This window comes from Glycine max, chromosome 19, assembly GCF_000004515.6.
Source record: "Glycine max cultivar Williams 82 chromosome 19, Glycine_max_v4.0, whole genome shotgun sequence".
NCBI classification, from domain to species: domain Eukaryota; kingdom Viridiplantae; phylum Streptophyta; class Magnoliopsida; order Fabales; family Fabaceae; genus Glycine; species Glycine max.
Genome location: NC_038255.2, coordinates 43,921,337 through 43,945,523, shown reverse-complemented (window position 1 = coordinate 43,945,523; position 24,187 = coordinate 43,921,337). Strand labels below are relative to the sequence as shown.

General features: G+C 32.3%; 4 protein-coding genes, 1 long non-coding RNA gene, 1 other non-coding gene and 1 pseudogene across 6 annotated transcripts; 1 reads left to right on the top strand and 6 right to left on the bottom strand.

Annotated features, from left to right (window-relative positions):
- Positions 1 to 309: 309 nt before the first annotated feature.
- On the top strand, positions 310 to 2,672 carry LOC100786319 (protein SODIUM POTASSIUM ROOT DEFECTIVE 2). Its single transcript, XM_003554288.5, has 3 exons — positions 310 to 1,089; positions 1,582 to 1,657; positions 2,207 to 2,672. Exons 1-3 carry the CDS (start codon positions 460 to 462, stop codon positions 2,371 to 2,373), a joined length of 873 nt encoding a protein of 290 aa, XP_003554336.1. The 5' UTR covers positions 310 to 459; the 3' UTR covers positions 2,374 to 2,672.
- Positions 2,673 to 2,988: 316 nt separating this feature from the next.
- On the bottom strand, positions 2,989 to 3,843 carry LOC106797524 (ethylene-responsive transcription factor 4-like; annotated as a pseudogene).
- A 28-nt stretch (positions 3,844 to 3,871) lies between these two features.
- On the bottom strand, positions 3,872 to 4,345 carry LOC121174118 (uncharacterized). The gene is made up of 2 exons (XR_005889933.1): positions 4,027 to 4,345; positions 3,872 to 3,935 (listed from the first exon to the last, which is right to left on the bottom strand). It is a non-coding gene; the product is annotated as an uncharacterized lncRNA (long non-coding RNA).
- Positions 4,024 to 4,106, bottom strand: LOC113000599 (small nucleolar RNA R16). Its single transcript, XR_003265931.1, has one exon. It is a non-coding gene; the product is annotated as a small nucleolar RNA R16 (small nucleolar RNA).
- A 947-nt stretch (positions 4,346 to 5,292) lies between the features above and the next one.
- On the bottom strand, positions 5,293 to 6,357 carry LOC100779182 (uncharacterized). The gene has a single exon (XM_014772097.2). It carries the CDS (start codon positions 6,126 to 6,128, stop codon positions 5,520 to 5,522), a length of 609 nt encoding a protein of 202 aa, XP_014627583.1. The 5' UTR covers positions 6,129 to 6,357; the 3' UTR covers positions 5,293 to 5,519.
- Positions 6,358 to 11,441: 5,084 nt separating this feature from the next.
- LOC100778644 (protein SLOW GREEN 1, chloroplastic) lies at positions 11,442 to 15,206 on the bottom strand. The gene is made up of 2 exons (XM_003553481.5): positions 13,992 to 15,206; positions 11,442 to 11,770 (listed from the first exon to the last, which is right to left on the bottom strand). The coding sequence occupies exon 1, from the start codon at positions 15,075 to 15,077 to the stop codon at positions 14,022 to 14,024; it is 1,056 nt and encodes a 351-aa protein (XP_003553529.1). The 5' UTR covers positions 15,078 to 15,206; the 3' UTR covers positions 11,442 to 11,770; positions 13,992 to 14,021.
- A 3,737-nt stretch (positions 15,207 to 18,943) lies between these two features.
- Positions 18,944 to 20,539, bottom strand: LOC100785268 (uncharacterized). The gene is made up of 3 exons (XM_003554286.5): positions 20,103 to 20,539; positions 19,761 to 19,866; positions 18,944 to 19,394 (listed from the first exon to the last, which is right to left on the bottom strand). Exons 1-3 carry the CDS (start codon positions 20,139 to 20,141, stop codon positions 19,258 to 19,260), a joined length of 282 nt encoding a protein of 93 aa, XP_003554334.1. The 5' UTR covers positions 20,142 to 20,539; the 3' UTR covers positions 18,944 to 19,257.
- Between the last annotated feature and the right edge of the window lie 3,648 nt (positions 20,540 to 24,187).

Sequence of the window (24,187 nt, the reverse complement as noted above, 5' to 3'; positions counted from 1 at the left end):
TTTTTGGTGTGACTATGGTTATTGTTGCTCTATCACATCACACGTGCAGGTGCAAGGTTGCTATTGCCATCCTGAAACCATTGATGATTATGTATTTACGCCCAACACCCTTGATACATGTTCTTGTTTTATCTATGTTATTTTTTGGTTTAGGTCCCACGGTAATTCTAGTGGGCGTGCAATTGGCTTAACTGGTATACTGTTAGAACAGATGTCCAAAGTCATGCTAGTGTTGGGAAAGTTTAAAAATTCCTTCCCACTTTAATTACTTTTGTTTCCACATATTAAACAAGAAGCTAATTGAATTTTGAAATTTCCATTTTCCATCCTACCTCTTCTCTCTATATCTCAACCACCTCACTCCCAATTTGAAGCTTAAAAAGCAGTCAGTACCAACCTTCCTTTCTGTTACACTGCAGATTCTCTAAACCACTAACTCTTCTCATCCATCAACAAGAGATGAAAGGCATAGACATCTTCTGTGCATCACAGGCCTCAACAGCTATATGTCTTAGCATGGATCAACCCTCTTCCTCCTATTCCTCTTCTTCATCTTCCATTTCCAACACTGCTCAATTTGGTGGCAGAGCCATTGACCGCCACAACCCCATCATCACAGATCCTAGAAGAACCCCCTCAAGAGACCTCATTTCCCCTAGCTCTTCTTCTCAGTCCCCCATTGAGCCCAAACCTTTGCATGATCATCTCCAAAAGACAAAGAAAAACTCCACTTCCAAGCCAAGTGGTCAGAAGAAGAAGAGTGCTGCAAAGGGTCATGATCAGAAGAAGAAAAGTGCTGCGGGAAAGTTGACCGAACACATCACCAACAATTACTCCTCAAAACCAATTGACAGCATTCTGAGGAGGAGTTGGGCTAGGCCACCTTCTGATTTGATCACTCCTCCTGGTTCTTCAAGATATTTGCTCATTGACACGCCTTCCTTGGACCGCGTATCTTCGGTTTATGATCCTGTTTTGGCTTTAACTGATGTTAATAAGGAGAAAGCACAGGTTATTCATCTTGATCAAACCAAACATTCATCTAAACCCTCTAGCTCCACTCTTCCAAAATCTGATTCCTCAGACCAGGTTGGTTTTATTTTTTTTCCTAGTGAAGAGATAAAACTTATTGTATACTGTTCCTTAGGTGCCTTTTATCACAATTGGAGTTTCTCCTCGATAATATGCATACACCTTTAATACAAATCTTTATTATGTGGATTATTGAAGTGAAACTCCAATTCTAATTAGAAAACAACACAAGTTTCATCCATTTTTCCTTGTGGCTCTCATGTCACGGACATATAAGGCACTATAGCACTTATTTAGGATTTTTCAATCTGAATTATGTGCATTTGTTTCGTGTTAAGGCCTCTCAACGACTCCTAATAGACTATATCTGATGTATATTAAGCAAGATTTTTCATTTGTGGTATGAGTATGACTAACATGTGTTTGTGGCGTAATTAAGTAATACTAGCATATGCACGGAACTTAAATGGACAATTAAAGGCACAACTTTAGTAATCTTTGCATATTATGGACTCAAATGGGGTGGGATTTGAATGAATTTTCTCGCAGGTTGTAGAATTGAGGGTTTCTCTGCACTGCAAAGGTTGTGAAGGGAAGGTGAGGAAACATCTGTCTAGAATGCGAGGTATGTCACTCTCTCCTAAAATCTTCTATTTCGAACCATAAATAGAATGGAGTTGAAGAATAATTTTGTTTGAAAAAAATTTCAACACCAGGCCAAACATGCAATTATTAAGATAAGTTTTAGAATTGAAGTTACAGCATAAAGCGACAATTGATGACTGATGACGGGTGAAATTACAAATATCACAACTTATGTTTATAAATAAGGGACCATGTTTCAGAGACTAGATGTCATGAAAAAATCGCTCATTCCTCTTTCAGAGAACATTGGACAAACTAAAGATGATGATAAATTGAAAGTAGACACCCTTTGCTAATTAGTCTGTATACTCTGATGATTTGACAAAAAAATCCTGTATTTAATTATGCATATTATATTTGATCTCTCCATCTATTTCTAACATATTTAGCATAAATTCACCCGTTATTGAAGTTCAGATTAATTATGAAAGAACATGGTGAGAAGACATTTATATGGACTTTTTATTTTATTTTTCCTGTTTACATTTAACATTCAAGCCATTTCGTGTACTGTTAATTACATGGACAGGAGTTACGTCCTTCAACATAGACTTTGCGGCAAAGAAGGTTACAGTAGTTGGTGATGTGACTCCTTTGAGCGTATTGGCAAGCATATCAAAGGTGAAGAATGCACAATTTTGGCCAGAACATGCTTCAATAGTTGGATCCGAAACAAAGAGAACAAATTTGATCTAACGGGAGAGGAAAGTAGCCTATTGGTATTGTAATTTTTTTTAATGTCACAACTCGTGAATTGGTCAGTATCTAATTAGTGTAAATATTAGAGTGTAGGTTTGGCTTTGAAGAGATATTAGAGTTTGTTTCGAAGGAACCTTATTTTTGTACAAGGATTGGTCTAATTTCTCTGGAGAAAATTTACGATATGTAAACCAACATAAGACCTGATCCTTTAAAAATTATGAACAGGAATAATATTTAGCTACATAGAGATGTATCTTTTGTATTAACAATAGTTAGTTGTAACATTGATAAAATTCTTCACAAAAAGTACGATTATATATTATTGTTAAGTATAAATTGCTATACTACCTATGGTCAATTATCTGGTGCTTATTTTTTTTTTCGATATTTGGTGCTTACATTTTTGTCGACACCATATAAACTGTCCCTTGATTTCTAAGGTTCATCATATTTGGTGCTTATATTTTACATTTCATTTTGCTGCCACCTTCTCCCTTTTCTCCAGCAAAAACCACCACCGCCGACAACTCACGCCACCATCGCACCGTCCAACCCGTTCTTCCCTTCTCCCTTACGACCCTCTCCTACGCACGTCTCTAAGATTCTGGATCAAGCGATCTCATGCGGAAGAGGATAGTTAAGGTCGAGATCGAAGATTCTAGAACCTTTCCCCTTAACCTCGCCTTCATCATGGTTCATATCGATAACAGAGGAAGAGTTCGAGTCGCTCGTCGTCGCGCGAAACTCACTCATCGCAACGGGATGATGATTGTAGCCAAACGCAAAACCACGTGGACCGGCCATGTCGATGTGCAGGATAGCGTCGAAGTACGAAACCTGTTATGCCACAGGCACCATGGCGGTAAAAACGGAGAATTGGTGTTGGAAGGGGAATCGAGCAGATGCAATAATGGCGGGGGCGAGGTTGAGGTCTAGCGGCGATGGTGCCGCGAACACCTCGTGTTGCGGCGTCATAGGCACGCGCTGCCTCCTCCGCCATGTCGAAGGTTTCGAGCCAAACCCGATTTCTTACATCTATATTCCCATTGTTTTGCCATTATACGGTCACTTTGTTGGCAGTGGTTAACTTTTTACCTCCATTTGGATGTCTTTGGGTCCTGAGAAATCTTATTCATACATAAAGCAATCAAACGATTTCAATATCTCTTTCCCATATGTAATATGGGCCTGCCTATATGCAGATTATCAAGAATCTTGTCATTTTCATAAACCGATGTGATGCCAATATGACCGGCATTTATCTTCAAAGTTTTTAGTTTTTGTAATATTATTGAAAAAGAATCAGTACACGGATAAAACTTATATCCCAAAGGTACGATATAAAAAATAAAGATGAAAATTTGCTCAAAGCTGTTCAATTAAAAAAAAAAAAAAAGAGGGTTAAATAAAATTAGTGTAAACAAGATATGCGCATTCTGATCAGAGAGAGCATACAAAACTCATCGAGACATCTCGTATTTGCAGACGTATGTGCAACTCATCATATCAGATTACATCCACCTCAACATATAAACAAAGGGGCAGAACAGTTTCATCTAAACCAGACAAAAAAAAACCCAAATTAAATGCAAAACTTATGGAAACAACAAAAAAAATAATCCAATCTGACAAAAGAATAAAACATACGGCATCAGATAATAGGCGGAGTTGAAATCCACACAGTAATTTCGGTGTGTAGGAAAAGATTTTTTTCGTCATTTACGAAAACGCAGAAAGAAGTAATTAAAGATGGATATGACAAAAAGAAACACACGGTTTTGATAAAAATTAACAATAAAAAATGCAATCAACGGCACAAATCGTGGAACTCATGATAGACAGCTCAAAACCCTAATCTGCTGTAGTGTGTTGAGGAAGAAGACGCAGTGCTTCGTATTTATACCTCTAAAATGGTCAGAGAAGTTATTAATATTTTTGCTTCTAGAATCTCCGAAGCCTACAAGGTACGACGTAACGTCTGGTAATTAGATGGGCTTGAAGCCCTAATTGAATTTAGTCCAATCAGGCCCAATCTAGTGCTCTTAGTTTGAACTGGACTGGGTTTTGGCCCCAAAAAGAGCTTTACCACTTTTAATTTAATAATTGGTACACCAATGACTAAATAGAGATTTAATAATAATAACATTAATTACATTTATAAATTTCCAATTTTTTTTTTAAAATTCAATAGTCACCACTCACCAGCTAACAGAAATGAAAAAGAAGTGTGTTTTTCTTTTTTTTTTAATAATAGGCTACAATACAAGGAAATGATAAACTGGTTAGATTAATGGCACACTATAGACTTGATTATGAGGGTGATCCAAGACAACAAGACCATTAGGGAGATCCAGGCTGTTCCTTCCTGTCATCCAACTGTTGTTTCATGCACTTTCCATTGCATTATGTAAAGCTCATTCCAGAATTCAAAATGAATTTTCCATAATGCAATGAGAGGTTTGCATTTAGGAATGGACTTTTCATAATATGATGAGAAGTGAAGGAAGCAATAGGAGTACAAAATGTTTTACCCGGAGATCCAATGCCAAGTTAGCTTTTCTTAAGTGTCCAAAATAACAAGCTACGAAGCCAAACAGAATGAATACTAGACAGTAGAGAGTTGTAATGTTGACGAGCCAAAGGGTGGGTGGTTCTCAATCGACTACCGGCTTTCAAAATCACCTTTCGGTTACCATAAAGATACGATAGCCGAAGACCATCGAGACAGTGGCATTCATTGTTACGTATCAATTTTGTTTGACTTGATAATTAAGATCCTTCTCTTAGTAACATACAAATGTTAATTTTACCGGAAATAAACAAAAAATTTATGCACAAATCATTATTCTTTTCATTTTAAGTTTCTATATGGCAGTGTTCAGAGAGGTAAAACCACCTCAAGAATACGCTCCTATTTACCCCGAACGTTTGAATGTAGACAGTATTTAACTGTATTAAATGCAACATTGAAACTCACCATAGCAAAGCTTTCCTCTATCTTCTCTCGAATGATTTGCGTGCTCATTTTTGTCTGAAGCAAAACTTATTGATCCTTTTATTTGTCTTGTGAAATTGCCATTTTACTACGTGTTAGGCAACATCCTAGAACAAATATGTTCAGGTGCAAAATGCCTATCAGCCTATGTAACGGCTATCTCTGTCACTAGATCATCTAGCAGCAAGCTCTCAACTTCCCTACCTATTCCATTAATGTCATCTCTTAAGTTCAACCACTGCATTTCGCTAACCAGCACCTTCCCCAGTGCGGTATCCTTTACTTTTCCTTGGCTCCCCAGCATACTGTATAGACCGTCTTGGAGTCCATTTTTAATCAATTTAGAACAAAGATTTGTGGCTGTAGTAGGGCTTACCCATGGCTGTACCCCCATGAATTGCTCGTTTAGACTGATAATTCCCGAATTTATACGATCAAAAAGCAATCTCCTTTCAGACCTTGGACAATTAGTCCAATCAGAGTACCTCTTTTCAAGTTCATCAAACACTGAAAGACTAACAGGGCATTCCTGAGAATCCCAAACTTCCAAAAATGCATCAGGCTGAGCTCTATCGATACCAGATTCATACAAGACATCAATCATGTAGGAGGACTCCCAACTATCTCCAGTCTTATGCAATTCATTGTCTTCTGAAATTCCAGTAGATGCCTCCCCACCGTCTTCATCACTTTGAATTAGCACAGGTTCATCCACAAATTCTTCAGATTCTAGCTTCAGCAACTGGAGTTGCATTCGAAGCCCTGAATACAATAAACATACATGAAACCAAAGAATCAATAGAGGTAAAAGCTTCAGAGACAAATATGTTTAGGAGGATGCCAACCAATCATGAATCATTTCTTCTGTTAAGCTCAACAAGGTAATTGACTAAAGCTTCAAAGCATGGTTGCAAGTGTGTGGGACAAATTCATTCATGTTGGTCATTTATCATTTTTAACCCATGAGACATTTTAATTCACATCATGTATATAACATGAAATAAGGCAATAATGATGTCAGATCAGAGTCTTTCTTAGGATATGCATGCAACTGCATTTGGTCTCCAGTTTCTCCATTGTATGAAACCTAAATGCATGAAAAAATACAATTGTCAAGTGCAATGCAAATCAGAAAGGAAAAACACAAATAAACATCTTTTCAGTTAATTGCTCAATCAGTTACGGTATTTTGACTCAATATGTGCTAATCCAAATCTCTTCTTGAATACAGTACAGATAAAGTGAACCTGCTGTTGATCTGTCATAGTTAACTATTTCTGTTATTACTATTGAAAATGTGTGCAAACACCTGGCAACTTAGATCAAGGAACTAAAAAGGAATAAATCGAGAACTATACAAAGGATGGAAGAAGGAGAGTAAACACTGCGTTATAGAGTAATCCAAATAAATGTCTGAGGCAGTTACCTTGTATGTCAACATTGAGACTTTCAAAACAATCAGAACAAGATGACAGATCATCTGTAAAAGAAGATTCTAGCACTGAGACTGGACTGGGTTGATCTGCATCTTTACAGCATGCAGATTCAAGTCCAGATACAGGAGGTTGCAAGGGTTCAGAATTTCTACTGGAAGACCCAACTGATAACTCCTGAAATATTTCAACATGTTATATAAATTGCTTGATTCAAATGCCACTATTTACTTAGCTACACCCCCCCCCCCTCAATGATAAAGTTTTAAATATGTGCAAGAATCTATGGCTTATGAGTGTTATTGACCCTAACAGTTTTACATTAATGTCTATATGTGTGTGTAATGTTGGAAGAAGAAGAAACTTCAAGGAGATAGGGAGCATATAGACGTAATGATCGATGAATATTTGAATTGTACACAGGCAAGTCAAAAAGGCAAACTACGAGTTCAGCAATAAGTGCATATACCCCTACACCTTTATTCTCTTATTACTTTCTTTCCTCTTCATTTAGATTACTTTTTAAGAGTGATTGGGGAGTCGGTAAAAATTACGCTAAATTAGCGTCTAATGACACTTGATCCATGCAAGCTGAAACAATAAACTCTAATTTTTGTGCTTTTTATATTTTGATGTGAAAACATCCTAAAACGCGTCTTAAAAGTGGGAGTAACCACGCATTATGTTTACGTTCACCTTATATTGTAACTCACAATAGTTCATGTATATTTTCACATTAAATTAAGTTTTTGAAATAGTTAAATAGTCAATAATTCAATTATTGTAGTTTTATTTTTCTAAATAAAAGCTTCAGCTAATATTGAAAAATAATAGCCTTTTAACCAATGCAATCTATGGACTTGCTAAATGGGGTATAAGTTTTATTAGACAAACAATATGAGGACAATGCAACTTAAATATTTGTTAAAAATGTAATCATTAGACAAATATTACAAGGATGAAGGACCACTTACGAAGTGATGGACCTGTGACTGTGAGCACAATGTGACACATATTTATTGTAAAATATATAATTAAGATTAAATTAAATATATAGTTTAATCATATTCAATCATTTAAAATTATATTTAAAAAAAATTATTGATTTAGGGCTGAATATATTTCTTACACTGTGATGCATGCTTTAATATAAAATATGTAACTGAAAATAATTTAAACATACAATTTTATCATATTTAATTATTTAAAGTTAATTTTATCAAAATCAATTTTAAGAAAATTTACAATAAACGAATAGATATTTTATGGTTTCTTTGGTTTCAGTGTCGTCCCTATGGATCCAAAGGAAAAGACATATTATAACAAAAGATCATTGTTTGTTATGTAGGTCCAAACAATTATGACTTTTGAACGGGGTAATGAACTTATGAGTCATCATGACACCGAATCACCAATATTATAGACTTTACTTATGAGAAACCTGAGAATACGATACACATTAGATCAAGCTGGCTCAATTAGGAGGGACACCATAGTATAGTGCTGTTAACTATCTTAATCAGCGATCAATAAAACATAAAAATCAAGGGCCATAGAAGTATATAGTGCTGCCTAATTTTGAAATGCAATGTTGTGAGCTGCACATTAATATAGTCAAAGTCAATCCATGCGATTTAATTCCATGTGCCGAAACTCACTTTGTAGAAAGAAAGTACATCCAGCCGCAATTCCATATTCTATCTCTATGGGAAGTGTACTTTGTTTTTTAGTCTATTTGCATGGGCAACTTTATCTGTTCTCTCTCTTTGTTTATCCTTTTGGACCATTACTCTGCTGTCACTGTGAATTTGCCATTGTCTACCCTGCATTTCCAACTGTTCATATAAACCTTCTTGAAAGACTAGGAGGTTTAATTAAGGGCTTCAAATTCAAATTGTTGCATATGCAAGAAGTCTCTTGACTTTTAAGAATAAGAATGACACCATGAACAATTTTTAGTAGGAGTTACATTATTTCAATTGATTTCTACTTTCAACTGTAATTTTGCACTTTAACTCAGCAAAATGCAACTGTCGTTCTGTGGTAGTAGTTTCATATTATAATGAACACAAAAAACCGTTAGTGTAAGTCTGTATGTGGGGGAGCTACAGTTTTTTATGCATTTTTTTTAAATAGTAATTAGCATAATGACTGACCTTCAAAAACTTCACAAGTGTTAAATATATTTTTAGTCATTACAATTGTATAATCAAGATAATATCTTTTAGTCCCTGAAAATTCATTTTCTTTTGATTCCCGATTTAGTCATCTGTGAAAATATGTTAAATATAATTTTTATTACTATCATTATTAACTCTGATATTAAAGGATTTGCCATAATTCACATATATTATATTATTTAACTAGTTAAGTTGCACCTGTTGGTACTGGCGTTGGCTTTGTTAACTGAAGTAGTTCAAAGAAGATATTGGAAAAAGAATCAAATTACAAGCCTGTTTACTTAAACTTAAAGGGCGAAAAAAAGTAATATTAAGTATGCATATAAGCAGTTTAATTTTTGAAAATCAAATAAAAAGCAGAAGCTATTTATTTGATTATAATTATAAAATAATTTTTTTTGAAATTTAATTATAATTATAACTTCTTCTTTTTTTTTCAAAAGCTACTCAACAACTGCTCAAAATAACCAGAAATCTATTCCAATAGGCAGTTAGTTTACGTAATATATACCTAATTTCTTTTAACCAAAATTTCAAATTTGAATTTTGCGTATATCTTCAACCCACTTTATGTTCAGATTTTTCAGCTTAAATGAGTTTACTTGTAATGATGAATACCTGTGATCTGGATAAATAAAAATAAAAATAAATAGAAATTTGGTTATATTAAGAAAAACTAGAACTCGCTGTACGATCGGGGGCTTTTAAATCCAAGCTCTCCACCAGATGAGGACTTTTTCTTCTTTTTTTTTTTTTAGCAATGAAATTTTTTAAAAATAAATGTTTTTAAAAGTACTTTCTTTTTCAAAATAAATGACTTTTTATTTAATAAAAAAACTGAAACAAACATTTTGTACGTTCCGGAATCCGAGTGAGGGTAATTTCTATCACTGTTTTTGCAATTGGCGTGTGTAGTGTTTAACCCTCAATCCATTCAGTGGCAATCTGCATCTGCTGCCAATGCAGGCCTGATCCGTGAGGTGGGGAACCCGTCAACCTATCATATGCTGCAAATAAGTCTTCAAACTTCAATACTTTAAAACTTCCCTATAATTGGTCAGCTTATGTTTCTTTTGCATAGTTTAAATACGAACATACATCAAATAATATGATTTATGCAACACAAATATTAATTAATATAAATTTACATAAAAATAGGAATAAAACCTTTTACAAATATATATATATATATATATATATATATAAACTAGGTGTGGGCCTGTGCAGTTGCACAGTTTTTAAGAAAACAGTAAGAAAAAAATTAAAAAAAGAAGTGTTAAAAAAATTAGGTTACCAATGCCCCGCACCAACACGTGGTCAAGGTGTTGGACAGTTTATATATATATATCAAGGTTTAAATATTTTTTATTATGAAAAATACTTAAATTTTGTAATTGTTTTTAGAAAAAATTTTCCTTCCTAGACGATCCCTATGGTTTTAATTTTTAGCCTCCATTCCTTGTCTTCAGGTTCTATCACATGATTACTCATATGTCTGTTTAAAGGACACATCATATGTTCACTTGTGAAAAAAATTTCAGATTTTTCAAATTTTTAAATCAGTTATATTCATAACTGATTTAGAAAACATTATTATTCTACATAAAAAGGAGTGTGGATGATAGAGGAAATTGTTACATCCTCATGCATACGGTATCAGCACACATGTGTGTAAGGATGTTCAAAACCAAAACCAATTGTTTGTAAACCGCCAAATCAATCCCAAAAAAAAAAAAAAACAAAAATCGCTTAAACCAGAAACTGCACAAATAAAATATCTAAAAAATTGTATATTTTTGTGGTTTAGTTGGATTTTTGGATCATGTTATAATTGTATTAATATTTATTGTGATCTTTAATAATAAGTATTAAATAATTTTACTTTTCATTTGCTTTATCATTAAGATGTATAGTTTATTTCATGTTAGAAATGATGTACTATTATTGTCAAAAGAATGTTAAACTTTAAGTGATGTACAAATTATTATTATGTTATAAAAAGAGTTGATAATATTATTTTATATTAATATTAAATAGAAGTAAAAATAATAATTTCTATATAAAATAGGTTAAAATTTAATAAAAATAAAATTTATTTTTAAGACTACAGAACATATATAATAATTAAGTAAGTTTAATTGATAAATTTAAGTTATGATAATAAATTTAAAAAATAAAATTAAAAAACTGTAAAATTAAATTGACTCAAACTAAAAAAAATTGATTTAATTTAAATTTGATGTTATATTTAAATCGAACCACATCTTTATTTATTTTATATTTGGTTCATATATTGTTTGTCTAAAAATCAAATCATATCACGAAGTGACTGTGTGCCTTAACACGTCAACAACCATTTGCCAAAACTTGACAGTAGGGAGCAGAGACAATCCTTTAAATTGTCGGGAGCAATCACGAAGAAAAATAATAGAAAGTAATCGCAAAATTAAAATATTTTTCAAGAACCAAAAATATATTTAAATTAATTATTAATGATTAACAAATAATTAAAAATACAGGACCAATAAATTGGCCCAACCCCTAGCTCAACCAAATCAGGCCAAGATGGGCCGAAACACATTCAGGCTTAAATTTTCTCAACATAACCACAAGTTTAGATATAATATTCAGACCGTTTGTGACAGACCCATCAAACTATAACCATTTTATTTAGGATGTTGCTTCTTGCACTCCCATTATTACTTTCTGCTATGTCCCATTACATTCCAGAAAGCCCAATCCGAAATGCAACACGACACGACAAGAAGTAACAGTGTTTTAACCTGTCAAGTAACACGAACATGTGACATTAGTTAACCTGAGATCCCACGGTGCCAAAACATCAAATTATGCACGTTTAACCCTCTTACAAGTTACAGGTAACATTGGGTAACGCAAGATTCCATGATTCTCACCCCTTGTTTCACTCTTGAACACATCACTCATCGCAACTCTCATGAGCAAGGTTTGTAAAGGGCGCTAAACCAAATTATAAACTATGAAAACAAAATAAGTCACTGACATATACTTAAGACAAAGCAAGCATTTGGAAACAACTCATCTAATTGAACAGATGCAGAGAGGAGGAGCCACATGTGAGCTAACATGATTCTAAAGCTTGTATTGGTAATCTAATGGCTATCTCATACTTAGGTAAAGCTGTCAACTATTCATTTTGACTATAAGTTCGAAAGTCTATTAAATATTAACTCACCACGAGTAGCAAATTAATACCCATAAAAAAACAAGGATGTCAGAACAATACCATGATTGCACAAAAGGTGGTGATATTTGCACAACTTATACTCACCATGTAAATACTCTCATTCAAGCCACTTGGTCCCACTAAAACTTCTTTTCTAATAATCCAGGTATGTGCAGTGTCGATATATTTTCCCGTGTACAATATGGTATAAAACCCATTGTTAGGCGATAGGCCTACCTCAATTTAGAACAGACCTGGTAATTGGGTAACTAAATCCTCATACATTGATCAAGAACAGGCATAACAAAACCAGGGGCAAAAGATCCCAGGTATAGATACAAAGAGAAATCTGCCAATTAAGAAAATATATGCAGAAGTTGTCTAGATCTACAGACACATGCACAAGCACGCCAACATGCAAATAACATAAGGTTAAAGCAGGTTTAAAGCCATAAGTTCCACATAAGTTGACATCAATTTATTACTATAAATATTAGCTTCTAATTAAATATGGAAAATCACATCACACTATAAGTTAACCACATTATTATTCACTTTAATTGTTTTTCTCTCTTTTTTATTCCTCCTTTTTTCCAGGAGATGGAAGGTTTGCACAGTCAATTCAACCCGAATTCACTTAAGTGCTAATCATGAAATTCTGAAAATTCCTGAATATCTTTCTCTCAGTACTATTTCTCTGCCCCAACCCCCTTCCCCCCCAAAAAAACCAATCATCTAAAAGTAAATGTGAACTCTTGTCATCATCTCCTTTAGAGATCTCTAGCAAAATAAACCACAATTGCCACCCTTTTACTGATCAAGCAAGAGTACTAGTAACTTCAGTGGGAGATAATTAATCTAAGCTGACGAAACACACCAGTGAGATCACCAACAATCAGAAAAGGAAGCATCAAGATAGGATAGGTTTGCAAATATCAAGAAGGTTCCATGTCGCATTTCAATTATTATTCTGAAAAGAAAAAAAAGGGTTTATGTGCACAGACATGAATCCATCCCTACTAGCTAAACAAAACTCAGTTGGCTACACTCGCATTTCAGTGGCACCAACTAAACAAGCAATGTTGGCTATATTTAGGTCATTTTCTGACGAGTGTAACATCTAAAACTCATAACATATAGAAAACAATGCCCTAAAAGTTTACTGATACTTTCTTTGCAAAATAAAACATTATCTGAGTATAATCGGAAGAAAAAGCAAAATGGCCATACTCCAAAATATTAGGACTGGAATTAAGTATTATGAACCACAATTAACCATTTTCAAAACCTACACCGTTACTCAGGAAAGTGTTCCATTTCATATTATTATAATCATCCTATATTACTGTCATGGCTAAAGTAACATATCCACTATCTAGCCTCTTCCACCACTCAAAACATAGGGCAAAGTTCCACAGCAAAGTAAGCTAACAAAAAAAATAAAAAATTAACATTTGCCGATAAATAAAAAACAGCAAAGTAAGCTATAAGCATAACCAAGGCTACAATCAAAATAAAACATTATGCCATAAAAAATAAAATCGATTCACAAATTTGATATTTCAGCACAAAAATAGCTTCTCTTCATTAACCCTACTACTTATATCCACCAGAAACCTAACCAACAGTAATTTCGAATCATCATTACGAGGAAAAACTAAAAACTATGAAACTAATAATCACCTATGGGCTATGGCAACACCTGAATTACCCTCTGAAAGCATTATAAGCAGAACCAAATATATCAGTATAAGGAAAAGGGACAAGACAAAAAAAAAAAAAAAAAAACTCATTAGAACCTCTGTCACAATCACGAGCGATAACCTTTCTCAGCCCCTGGCACCAGCTCCCTCCCTCTCCAATTTCTGCGAGAAGAACTTGGTGGCGAACATGTTGTCCTCGAAATAATCCTTGTAAGGGTGGTCCTTTGGAACAAGCCTGCGAAACTTGTCGAATTGTTTATCAGCTTCATCTTTCTTCCTAAGGAGGGTATATATAATACCCTGACACAAGTAAGGCCTAAAATCCCTAGGCTCTTCTTTGACTAATTCCTGATAAGCCTTAAGCGCCTCAGAGAAATCCCCTTCCATGACTTTAACCTGCGCAATCAAGAGCCTGAAGTCTCTAACATCGGAATCCCTTTTTTGCTTCTTGCACACCTCAATTGCTTCTTCCACCCTCTTCAATAACCCTTTCAAGGGCTCGTTGGACTGCGAAGTCGCCATGACGAGGCCGTGGAACGCTTCCACGCGGAGCGGGTCTTTCTTGAGGATTTCCTCGAACAGTTCGCGCGCGCTGGCGTGGTCGTCGTTGTAGATGTGCATGTTCGCCTTCAGGAGCGGCCACTCCAGCTCCTCCGGTTCAAGCTCAATCAAACGGTCTAAAACCCCAAACGCTTCGTCCATTTTACGCGCTCTGATTTTGACCTCCATGAGCGCGTGGAGCGCGTCGGTGTCGCGCGGGTTGGTGCTGAGACGCTCTTCGAGAAGACTCTCGGCTTCCTCCTCGGTGAAGGCGGTGTCGGACTCGGCGGCGGGGGGAGTGAGCGGGGCGGCGATGGCGGGGGGTGTGTGGTGGAAGCGCATGAAGAATAAGGCAGCGGCGGCGATGACGATGCAGGTGGTTTCGACGACGGGGGAGAGGAAGGAGGTTAGGGTTTGGAGGAGAGGGGGGAGGGAGGGGGTGCGAAACGAGGGGTGGTTTTGGGAGGAGGGTCTGATGGAGTGTAACCTAAACGAGGAGGAGGAGGAAGAGGGAAAGTGAGGTGGCGGCAAAGATCGGAAGGAGATGGAAGAGGATAAGGGAGTGGGAAATGGGGAAGGGTGGCGCAATTTGGGAAGAGAATCCATGGATAAGGCCATGGAAGGAGAAGTGAGTGTCAACATCGGTACTATACAAGGAAAAGGAGAAGAAGGAAAAGGAGAAGGAGGAGAAGCAGAGGCTTTAGGCTCAAAGCTAAAACCCTCACTTTAATTGATTACGGACGGAAAGCGTATTACAGCATTTACAGGGGTACCAACAAAACTTTCTTAAGTAGGCTAAAACTTAAATTCATTTTTTTAAAACAAAAAAAAAAAAATGCTAGATTAGATGAATATATATACTGCGAGGAACACCTTCACTTAAAGTATTAAGGGGATCATTTTTTAAAAAAAATTATCATTTTGGAGCAAATTTTAAATTAATATCAATTTTACGACTTATCCACATCTATATAATGAAAATGATGGATTTACGATAATGACAGAACAACCCAAATAATCAACGTGTTTTCTAAGTAGAGTATAGCTAAATCTTCCCTCTTTGTCCTCAATTATATCAAAAAAATGATTTGTAAACCTTATTATGGCCATCCCTCATTAATTGTTCGCAGATTTTATTATCAAGAAGTGTATTTACGACTTCTTGTGTCAATTTCTCTTGACATGTTACAAATTCTCCTAGAGTAGATCTATTAAAAGTTATAATATCCATTATGATTTTATATTTTATTTTTTTACATTGAAGTCATCAAATATTTTATGTTTTCAATTGTTTTTATTATGATTTTAAAGTTGTAAGAATTTTTTTTTACTGAATTAATGTATGTTTATTTTTTTAAGTTTTATTTGATATTTTTATATGATTTTATTTAATATATTTTTATATTTAATATTTTCAATATTCTTTTACTAATGTTAATGTTAAGAATTATTATTTATTTTGTAAATTAAAAAAACTTAAATTTAAATAAAAATGTTAAAATATATTACGTATTTTGTTTAATAAAATATTAAAATATTTTGTTAGTAATATTAATAAAGTAATATTAATTTATAATTTATCGAATAATTTTTTAAAATTTTTTGAGACGGCCTCATATGGGCAAACCGCTGACAAGCTCATCCAACTATACAATGTTTCCATATTCTATCCACCATTGGGCAGGTAAATAGAATGTGAGAACAAGTTTCTTCATGAAGTTGACAAAATGGGCACAACAAGTTTTGATCATCATCCCTTATGACATTTCTCTTCATAATCTGATTATGTTTTGTTGGAAGCCTATCAATGAGTATCCTCCTCACAAAATGAATAACCTTAGATGAAATTTTTAAATCCCAAATAAAGGAAAATTCATTTTGCTCTTGTGAAATATAATGACGCTCACGAAATGCCTTATATGCAGAGCTTACAACTTTCCATTTGGCTCCAACTCCCATCTCCAAGAATCACTTACACTATTTTGGATATGTAAGTTCTCTACTAATGCTTTCAAATCTTCCACCAATTCCTTCTCCCATTCAAATCAACCCCTCCTCCATTTAAGATTTCACTTCCACACCTCACCCATTTCTTTGACGACAAATTTTCTTTCGCACCCAGCTTATTTTCCTCGCCACCCCTATAGGTGCTTTAAAGAAAGAAAATAATACAAGAAAAAGAGTAAAAGTACCAAATTTAGAAGACAAACTTTAATTTTTACCACTTTTGTCATATGCATTTGACAACCTCATTTTTAATTGCTGTGAACATATTTTTGCTAGCTTAATTTTAACTTTTAAGAGCATGTTTGTATTTACGTTTCAAATACGTTTCAAATGTCGTTCAATGCCATACAAACATACCTTTAAGTCAGGACTTGAACATTCAATTATTCAAATTTAATTGTTATTGAGTTACACATAATCAGATTAAAAAAATAATAATGAATCTTCCAAAGGGATTCTAAAACAACATATAAAAATATAAAAGTATAGTGCGTTTGGTTTTGGTCTTGTGCTTTCCGTTTTTTTTATTCTTCTTGTTGGTATAAATTACTTTAGGCTAAATGTTAACTAGTCTCGGATATTAATTAAGAAATTAAAAGAAAAAAATATTTATTATAAAAATTACAAGATAACATAAAAAAGTCTTAAAAATATAATCTCAACCATGTTATTGACATGTTATTTTTATTATTATTATTATCACTATCACCCCTTTCACGGGGATGATGTTTATTGTATTAACAACACCAATAAAAAAATTAAACACTATTTTGAATAATATCTAAAAAATACTATAAATTAGTAAAGCAAACCATAACCTAATTAAATAAATTATAAACTAGTTGAATTAGGTTATTATAAAGATTTGTATTAATTTCAAGATGAAGTTATGGATATACAATTACATTAAATAATTGGGTAAAAAATTTTACAATCCAATAATCTTACTCAATTTGAATATTATTTCATGTGTAAAATACATGCGGTATCGTATATAAAAATATTTCTATTTTAATCAAATAAAATTTCGAGTTAATCAAACATTAGCTTTGTAAAGCAAAGAGACCAAAAAGAAATTAGGAAAGAAAAAATGCTCAAGATTGTAAAACTAACAAGTAAGGTTACAACGCCACCTTAAGTTAACTAAAGAAGAAAAAATTGTAAAAAAATAAAAAAAGCATCTTCTGAAGGCTGTTACCCCATAAATTTGATGGTTGTGTCACGCGTGAATAGGTTGCAGCTAGCCATGAGTATGAGTGAAGAGTGAAGACGAAGTAGGTTTTTGGATTAGTTAAACGCGAAAAAGATGAAGAAATGAATATGCAGGTAGTAGTAGAGTGAGAGTGAACAGAAAATCTCGAGTGATTCGTTACGAAGGACTGCGACTGCGACCGCGACTGGATTGCGATTCCAAACACAGACAAAGTATTCCACAAGACCCCACCAAATAGCAATGGTCCATGCGCTATTTATGTACCCACATTATTGTTTTACCCGAACCCATTGCAAATTAAAAACACAGTACAGACAACGGAACCCTTGAAAATGCACAAATCTCTGTTTCCACACCATATCATCGAGGGGACAAATATACTAGACAAAGACACACCTAACATGCTTCGATGCACACACACTAAATGAGAATAATAAGAAAATAAATATTACCGAACTCATATTTCATAATAAGATATGAGTTCAATTTTAATATGAAAATTTTGTAAATGAATAATATGTAAATAAGTATTATTTAAATCTTGAAATTTATTCTGATTCTAATGAGTTCTGAATCCAGTCCATCTAAACTTTTTTCAATAAGAAAAAAAAAATTAAGAAATGAGAATAATAAAAAGAATGAGAAGAAAGTAATAACAGAATAAATAAAAAAAGTAAATAATATACTCCATAAATTCATATATAAATAAAATTAATTAAGTTTTTCCTCTAATTAAAAAAATCAATTCATATTATTTAATTCTACTTATCACATTCAAAATATAAACTTTCAACTCTTAAGTATCGTTCGACGATCACTACTATCTCTTATAGTATATAGTTATTTTTACCAAATCATTATTTGGAAATATGAAAGCAAAACTAAATTAAAACACCCTGAAAATCTGTGTTTGTTTTAGTTTCGCTTGCTTCCAATGTTCGTTCCTATCAACCATTAATTAACATTTTTTTTCCTGCTTTTACTGTTACTCCATTACAAATTAAACCAGATTAATCTTAAAATTTCTCGCATTATTACACGTCCAATCTAAGCATTAATTAAAAAGTGTCCTCTAACGTCATAAACCAATAATTTAACATAATTTAAGTAGGACAAAAAAGTTTGCTTAAAATAATTATAACATTATAATGAAACGAATTGTATCTAAAAGTAATTTGATTCCAAGGAAAAAAATATATTTAAATCAAGGGTCTTCAATTCAAATAAAAATGACCATATAAAATTGAGAATAAATGAAGAAAATATCGATAAAAATATGCAAACGATAGAATATTTAATAATAATTTATTATTTAAATTTATATGTACATCGAATCTAACACACATTTTTTTCTTAAAAAATTATTTATATAGCACGACACTTGTGTGTGCCATGTCAAACTCTTCCAGTCAGTGTAGAGTGGTGACTTCAACTTCTACATCTTGGGACAAATCAACGATGTTGTCCCTTGGTCCAATATGGTTTAACGTGGTCATGTCACTATTACCCTTGGATTGGGGTATTATTACATAAACAACCATGTTCGTCCTCTTCTTCGTTAATTTATTTGACGATTAGCCTTGATTTGGTTGCGTCTGAAATCTAAATTCGTTCTTTGGAAGAATCTGAAACCACGCTCTGGATCCTTTGCCTTGTCTCTCTCTCCGAAGCTCTCTCTGCTCTGCTCCTCGTGTATGCCTCGAAGAACTCCTTGTTCTCCTTCTCTAACTCCTTCCAAACTGCTCGCGCGATCACATGCATGCACGTGTGTCATTCACAGATAGAATAAAAAAAGAGAGAGAGAGAGAAAACATTGACAACACATTACTTTAACAACATCAAGTATGAAGTATATACAACATGTGTACATATTTTTCAAAAGTTTTGGTATTCAGACGCAGATGTACACCATTATCAATACGTTAATTATTTTAGTATATACCGGCCGGGCCGATAGTGGTTGGTGGTTGTCTCCAGGCTATAATAAGCTGATTAATTAATTTGGAGCGAAGCTAAAGTGGTCATAATAACAGTGAACGAATTAAATTAATTAATTATTTTTTTCCATGAGCAAAAGGAGAGTGAAATTAATCAAATGACCTTACCGGTGGAGGTAATAACAGGCTTGATATTTGCATGTTTGGAAAGAGCTTCCATGCACTCTTCTTTGCTCATGTTGAATAGGATACACTCCTCTATCAGACGGTGCACCTACACATATGTATTATAATTATATTATATATATTTATGTGTGCATATATATACCTTCATCATCAGAACTTATATATGTATTCCACCAAAAAGAAACAAAAGAAATTATTAATGGAAAATATTTAAAATTACAAACAAGATATGTTTTTCAAAAGAAACAATAATATTTTGACAAGTAAATAAACGAGAAAGATAGAATTAGGAGGGGTTTAAAGGTCAAGCAAATTAAAACTCACCAGGCGGATATAAGCAGCAGAGGAAGAAGAGTCCTCCATGGCTCTTAATTAGTTGATTCTTTTGAGTGGAAGTGTGTGAGATTTAATATTTGTATTAGGTGGGGGAGTTTGTCTACTTGTAAAATGATCTGATGGGTTAGTATAAGGTTATGTACGTTATATATATAGTCCAAAGTATTATAATTAAAAGAGATGGAGGAGGCAAGATGCTTGAATAGGAAGAAGAGGAAGAAATTAAGGCCAGAAAGATCGAAGAAAAAAGAGAGAAAGGACAAGAAAAGATGACGAAAAAGTGAAAACCAAGGCATGAAAGAAAATAAAAATGGTTAGGTTAATAAGGAAGGTGGTTCAACATACAGGTAGATCGCACAGCAATGTTAAAAAAAAAAAAGAAGAAAGAATCAGAACATAATGGTGAAGGAGAGAATAATAATAATAATATAAAAAAAGATTAGATAAAAAGGCACATAAAGAAATGAGTAGAGTGTGAGGCAGCTATGGTGGGACCCACAGCCCCACGTGGGAGCAAAACGGGGATTGGTGGAGAAAGGATTAGGGGAGATTCTACGTGAAGGGCAGCAAACGCCGTTGTTTGCTTATTACGTGGCAATGGGGGCCATTCTTCACGTGAAGCGTGGGACCCCGGATCCTTATGTCTTTCCAAAGTGGCACTAGTTGGCACCTCAATGCATGTACCATGCTCAAATCCTACATCTTCAACGTTTTTCAAAAAAATGAAAACATAAATTGCCGCTGTCATGAATGATACGTTGGACATGTGGTTAATCCCAAACGACTATGCTATAGTAATTATTTAGAGGGCAGAGTTATTCCATCAATTTTGAAACTTTTGATAGAGATTAGTTGGATTCCTTCTACTTCCTTCTCCGTATTTTTTAGATGTTTAAGGTCAAATCACGTATCTACTATCAAATGAGTTTTTTTTTAAAGGATCAAATGAGATATGTTAAAAACTAGTTCTTCTATCCGGTGTTGCTTGAATAATTAATTATTTTTTAAACTAAATAGGTAAATTTTGTTGAAACTATTCTTTTATCTCATACTTCAAGTTTGCATGTTGAGTAAAAACAACACCCTTATTTACTTTTTCCAAAGGAATAGAGATATATCAACCAAAGACATTCTACAATGATAAAAGTTACGCAAAAAACCATGAATAAGCTATTAACTATGGAATAGTCCCAAACACTCTGCAAAATTTAAATTATGATAGAAGGTTTTTTTTTTTCTATTGAAAAAATCTTTAAAAATTATTGAAATTTGTTATAGAGAAAGATTTGGAATTCCTTACTCTAGACTAGTTGGATTGTAATATAATAATGAGATGTATTGTTGATTTTTTTTCTCTCTATTATTTTATTATATCTTATTTTGTGTATGTTTTTTTATGTATCATTTTGTGTATGTTTGAGAAGCATTTTAACTAATTTTTAACATATTTTACTAATTGAAAATTTTCTTTGATCTTATTAATTGTGCTTGCTAAATAAATATATTTTAGTAGCTCGTACCATTTTTTTTATGTTACTTCAAGTAACAAAGTTTAAAAGTTTACCTTCTAATTTCCAATGTTTATTTTCTTCCATTAACATATTTATTAAATTTCTTTTTAACTCTTTTATATAAGGTATATCTTATTTTGTCTTCTTTCTCTAGTTAACAATAATGTTTTATTTTAATTTTGCTATTTTATATTAGATTATTTATTTTAACCATTATTATATTATTTTAGTATTATGTTTCAAGATATAAACAATGATATATGATAAGTTTTTATATTTTTTATATTATACTATTTATTTTAATCATTATATTATTTTAATTATTTACTCTATTATTTTAACATCACATTACAGCATATTTTAATCTTTCACTAATCAACATAATAAAAAGTATGATAGCTGCCTAATCAACATAACAAAAGTATGATAGCTACCTAAGTTACGCTATTTTTAATTTTATTTTTATTACAGACATTGGTTAATTTTTATTTTATTGTAAACTTGAAAAAATATTTTAAGATGTAATATAAGATTAATAATAAAATACACAATATGAAAAAATAGAATAATTGAAATTAAGAAATGTAATAAAAATAATTTTTCTACAATAAAGAATTATAAGAGTTTAAAATTAACTAAAAATAAAAATTATAAGTATCTCAAAATATATTTTATAATAAAATTAAAATTTTATAAACTACCATATAAAATATCTATTTTCATTTTATATTTATTTATTACTTCAATAAATAAATTTATCAAATATTTATAATGCAATAAACCTATTTAATAATATGATTAATTGTACTTTTTAATTTTTAATAGTTTTTCAGTTTTTAATTATTTTTTCAGCGACTTTTATCAAATACAATCTTTATTAATTGTTTTATAATATGATTGATTGTACTTTTTAATTTTTGAAAATTTTTAATTGGATAAAATTTATAAAAAATGAAAAAGTTAATGGTAAGTTTTACCAAAGAGTAAAAAGTTATGATAAAAAGTGCAACTAATTTAAGATGTCACATCAACTTAATAACAAAAGATAAAATTGGTAAGCTTTTAAAAATTAAAAATAAAATATGTTAAATTAATTTGTTAAAGATAAAATTCTTAAAAAAATTAAGAATAAAAACTATAATTAAGTCTTTATAATAGTGAGAGTCACATTTAATAAAATAATGTATTTTAATTATAAGTGACATCGAAACGAGTTTATAATAACTCAAGTATTAATGGATGTACCTAATCCATGTGCATTAGTGAGCCAATCCATCGGAACTAGAACATTTGATAATTAAATGAAATTCACATTTGATTAAAAAAAAAATCTTACTTCTTAATTAGTTGGTTTAAATGTTAATTTGTTAATCGAAGAACAATATATAGGACTAGGTGATTTGATTTAGTAAAACATAAACACGAAAAAAAAAGGGTTCAGCTCCTCTCTATACGGAATTTGTATCTGACAGCTTTCCACCATTGACCATGAGCAAATATGGCTGGCCATATTTCGTGGAAGCAATGTCGATATGTTCAAGGCATGTATGTCTAATGTCTGCTACTACTATTCACGCTCTGGCTGCTCGTCCTTGTCTTGCTCTTCAGAGAAACTATTAACTTTTTGTGATAAAGTTGATGGCGATAAATATATATATATATATATATATATATATATATATATATATATATATATATATATATATATATATATATATATTATAAAGACTCAAGAGAAAAGGGAAAAAGAAAAGGCATGAAAAATGTGGGGAGGCCTTATACATGAATTAAGCTGATATATATATATCGTGCTAATGTCAGTCACGTTAACTATTCTCTAGTCCCTACCACTTGATCGATTGGAAAAGTAATACGAATCTTAATTAATTCATTAAATTAGAATTGAATATACCACTCTTAAAAAAATGAATATATCATTTTTAAGAATGATAAAAAAATTTCAATTTGGTGTCAAATTTTTAAATGATTTAATTTTGTCTCTAAATTTTTAAAAGATTTAATTTGATATTTTAAGTTCTTAAAAATGAATTAATTTAATCTCCTAAATTTTAAAAGGTATAATTTGATTATCAATTTTTTTAAAAATAAATCAATCTGATTTTTATGTTTTTAAGAACTTAAAGATCAAATTGAACCATTTAAAATAATGGAAAATCAAATTGATTATTTTTTAAAAATTTGAAGATCAAATTAAATATTTTAAAAAAATTTGGGGATCAAATTGATTTTTTTAAGAACTTAAGAGTTAAATTGAATCTTTTAAAATTTTGGAATCAAATTAAAATATTGAAAATAATTTTAAAACTAAATTGATAATTAAACCAAAAAGATTTTGGTTGATTTTTCAAAGCAAAAACATCCTAGAAGAGTGGAAGTGCTGAGCCAATGGAAGCTGATGAAGCTTGGAGCATTTGCCAAGCTCTATCTTGGTTGCAGGAGCTTAATATTCGCAATGTTCTTTTTGAAGTTGATTACAAATACGGTCTCTTTTAGTGATATTTCTGAGTTTTGTAAGGCGACAAAATAATGATGTGGCTCATG

Bases quoted from the DNA above. Each gene is read 5' to 3' on its own strand.
- LOC100779182 (XM_014772097.2), bottom strand. From the start codon at position 6,128: ATGCAACTCCAGTTGCTGAAGCTAGAATCTGAAGAATTTGTGGATGAA.
- LOC100778644 (XM_003553481.5), bottom strand. From the start codon at position 15,077: ATGTTGACACTCACTTCTCCTTCCATGGCCTTATCCATGGATTCTCTT.
- LOC100786319 (XM_003554288.5), top strand. From the start codon at position 460: ATGAAAGGCATAGACATCTTCTGTGCATCACAGGCCTCAACAGCTATA. The intron at 1,090-1,581 runs GTTGGTTTTATT...ATTTTCTCGCAG, and splicing joins AATCTGATTCCTCAGACCAG to GTTGTAGAATTGAGGGTTTC. The intron at 1,658-2,206 runs GTATGTCACTCT...TTACATGGACAG, and splicing joins ACATCTGTCTAGAATGCGAG to GAGTTACGTCCTTCAACATA.
- LOC100785268 (XM_003554286.5), bottom strand. From the start codon at position 20,141: ATGGAGGACTCTTCTTCCTCTGCTGCTTATATCCGCCTG. The intron at 19,867-20,102 runs GTGAGTTTTAAT...ACATATGTGTAG, and splicing joins CTGCTGCTTATATCCGCCTG to GTGCACCGTCTGATAGAGGA. The intron at 19,395-19,760 runs GTAAGGTCATTT...TCGCGCGAGCAG, and splicing joins GCCTGTTATTACCTCCACCG to TTTGGAAGGAGTTAGAGAAG.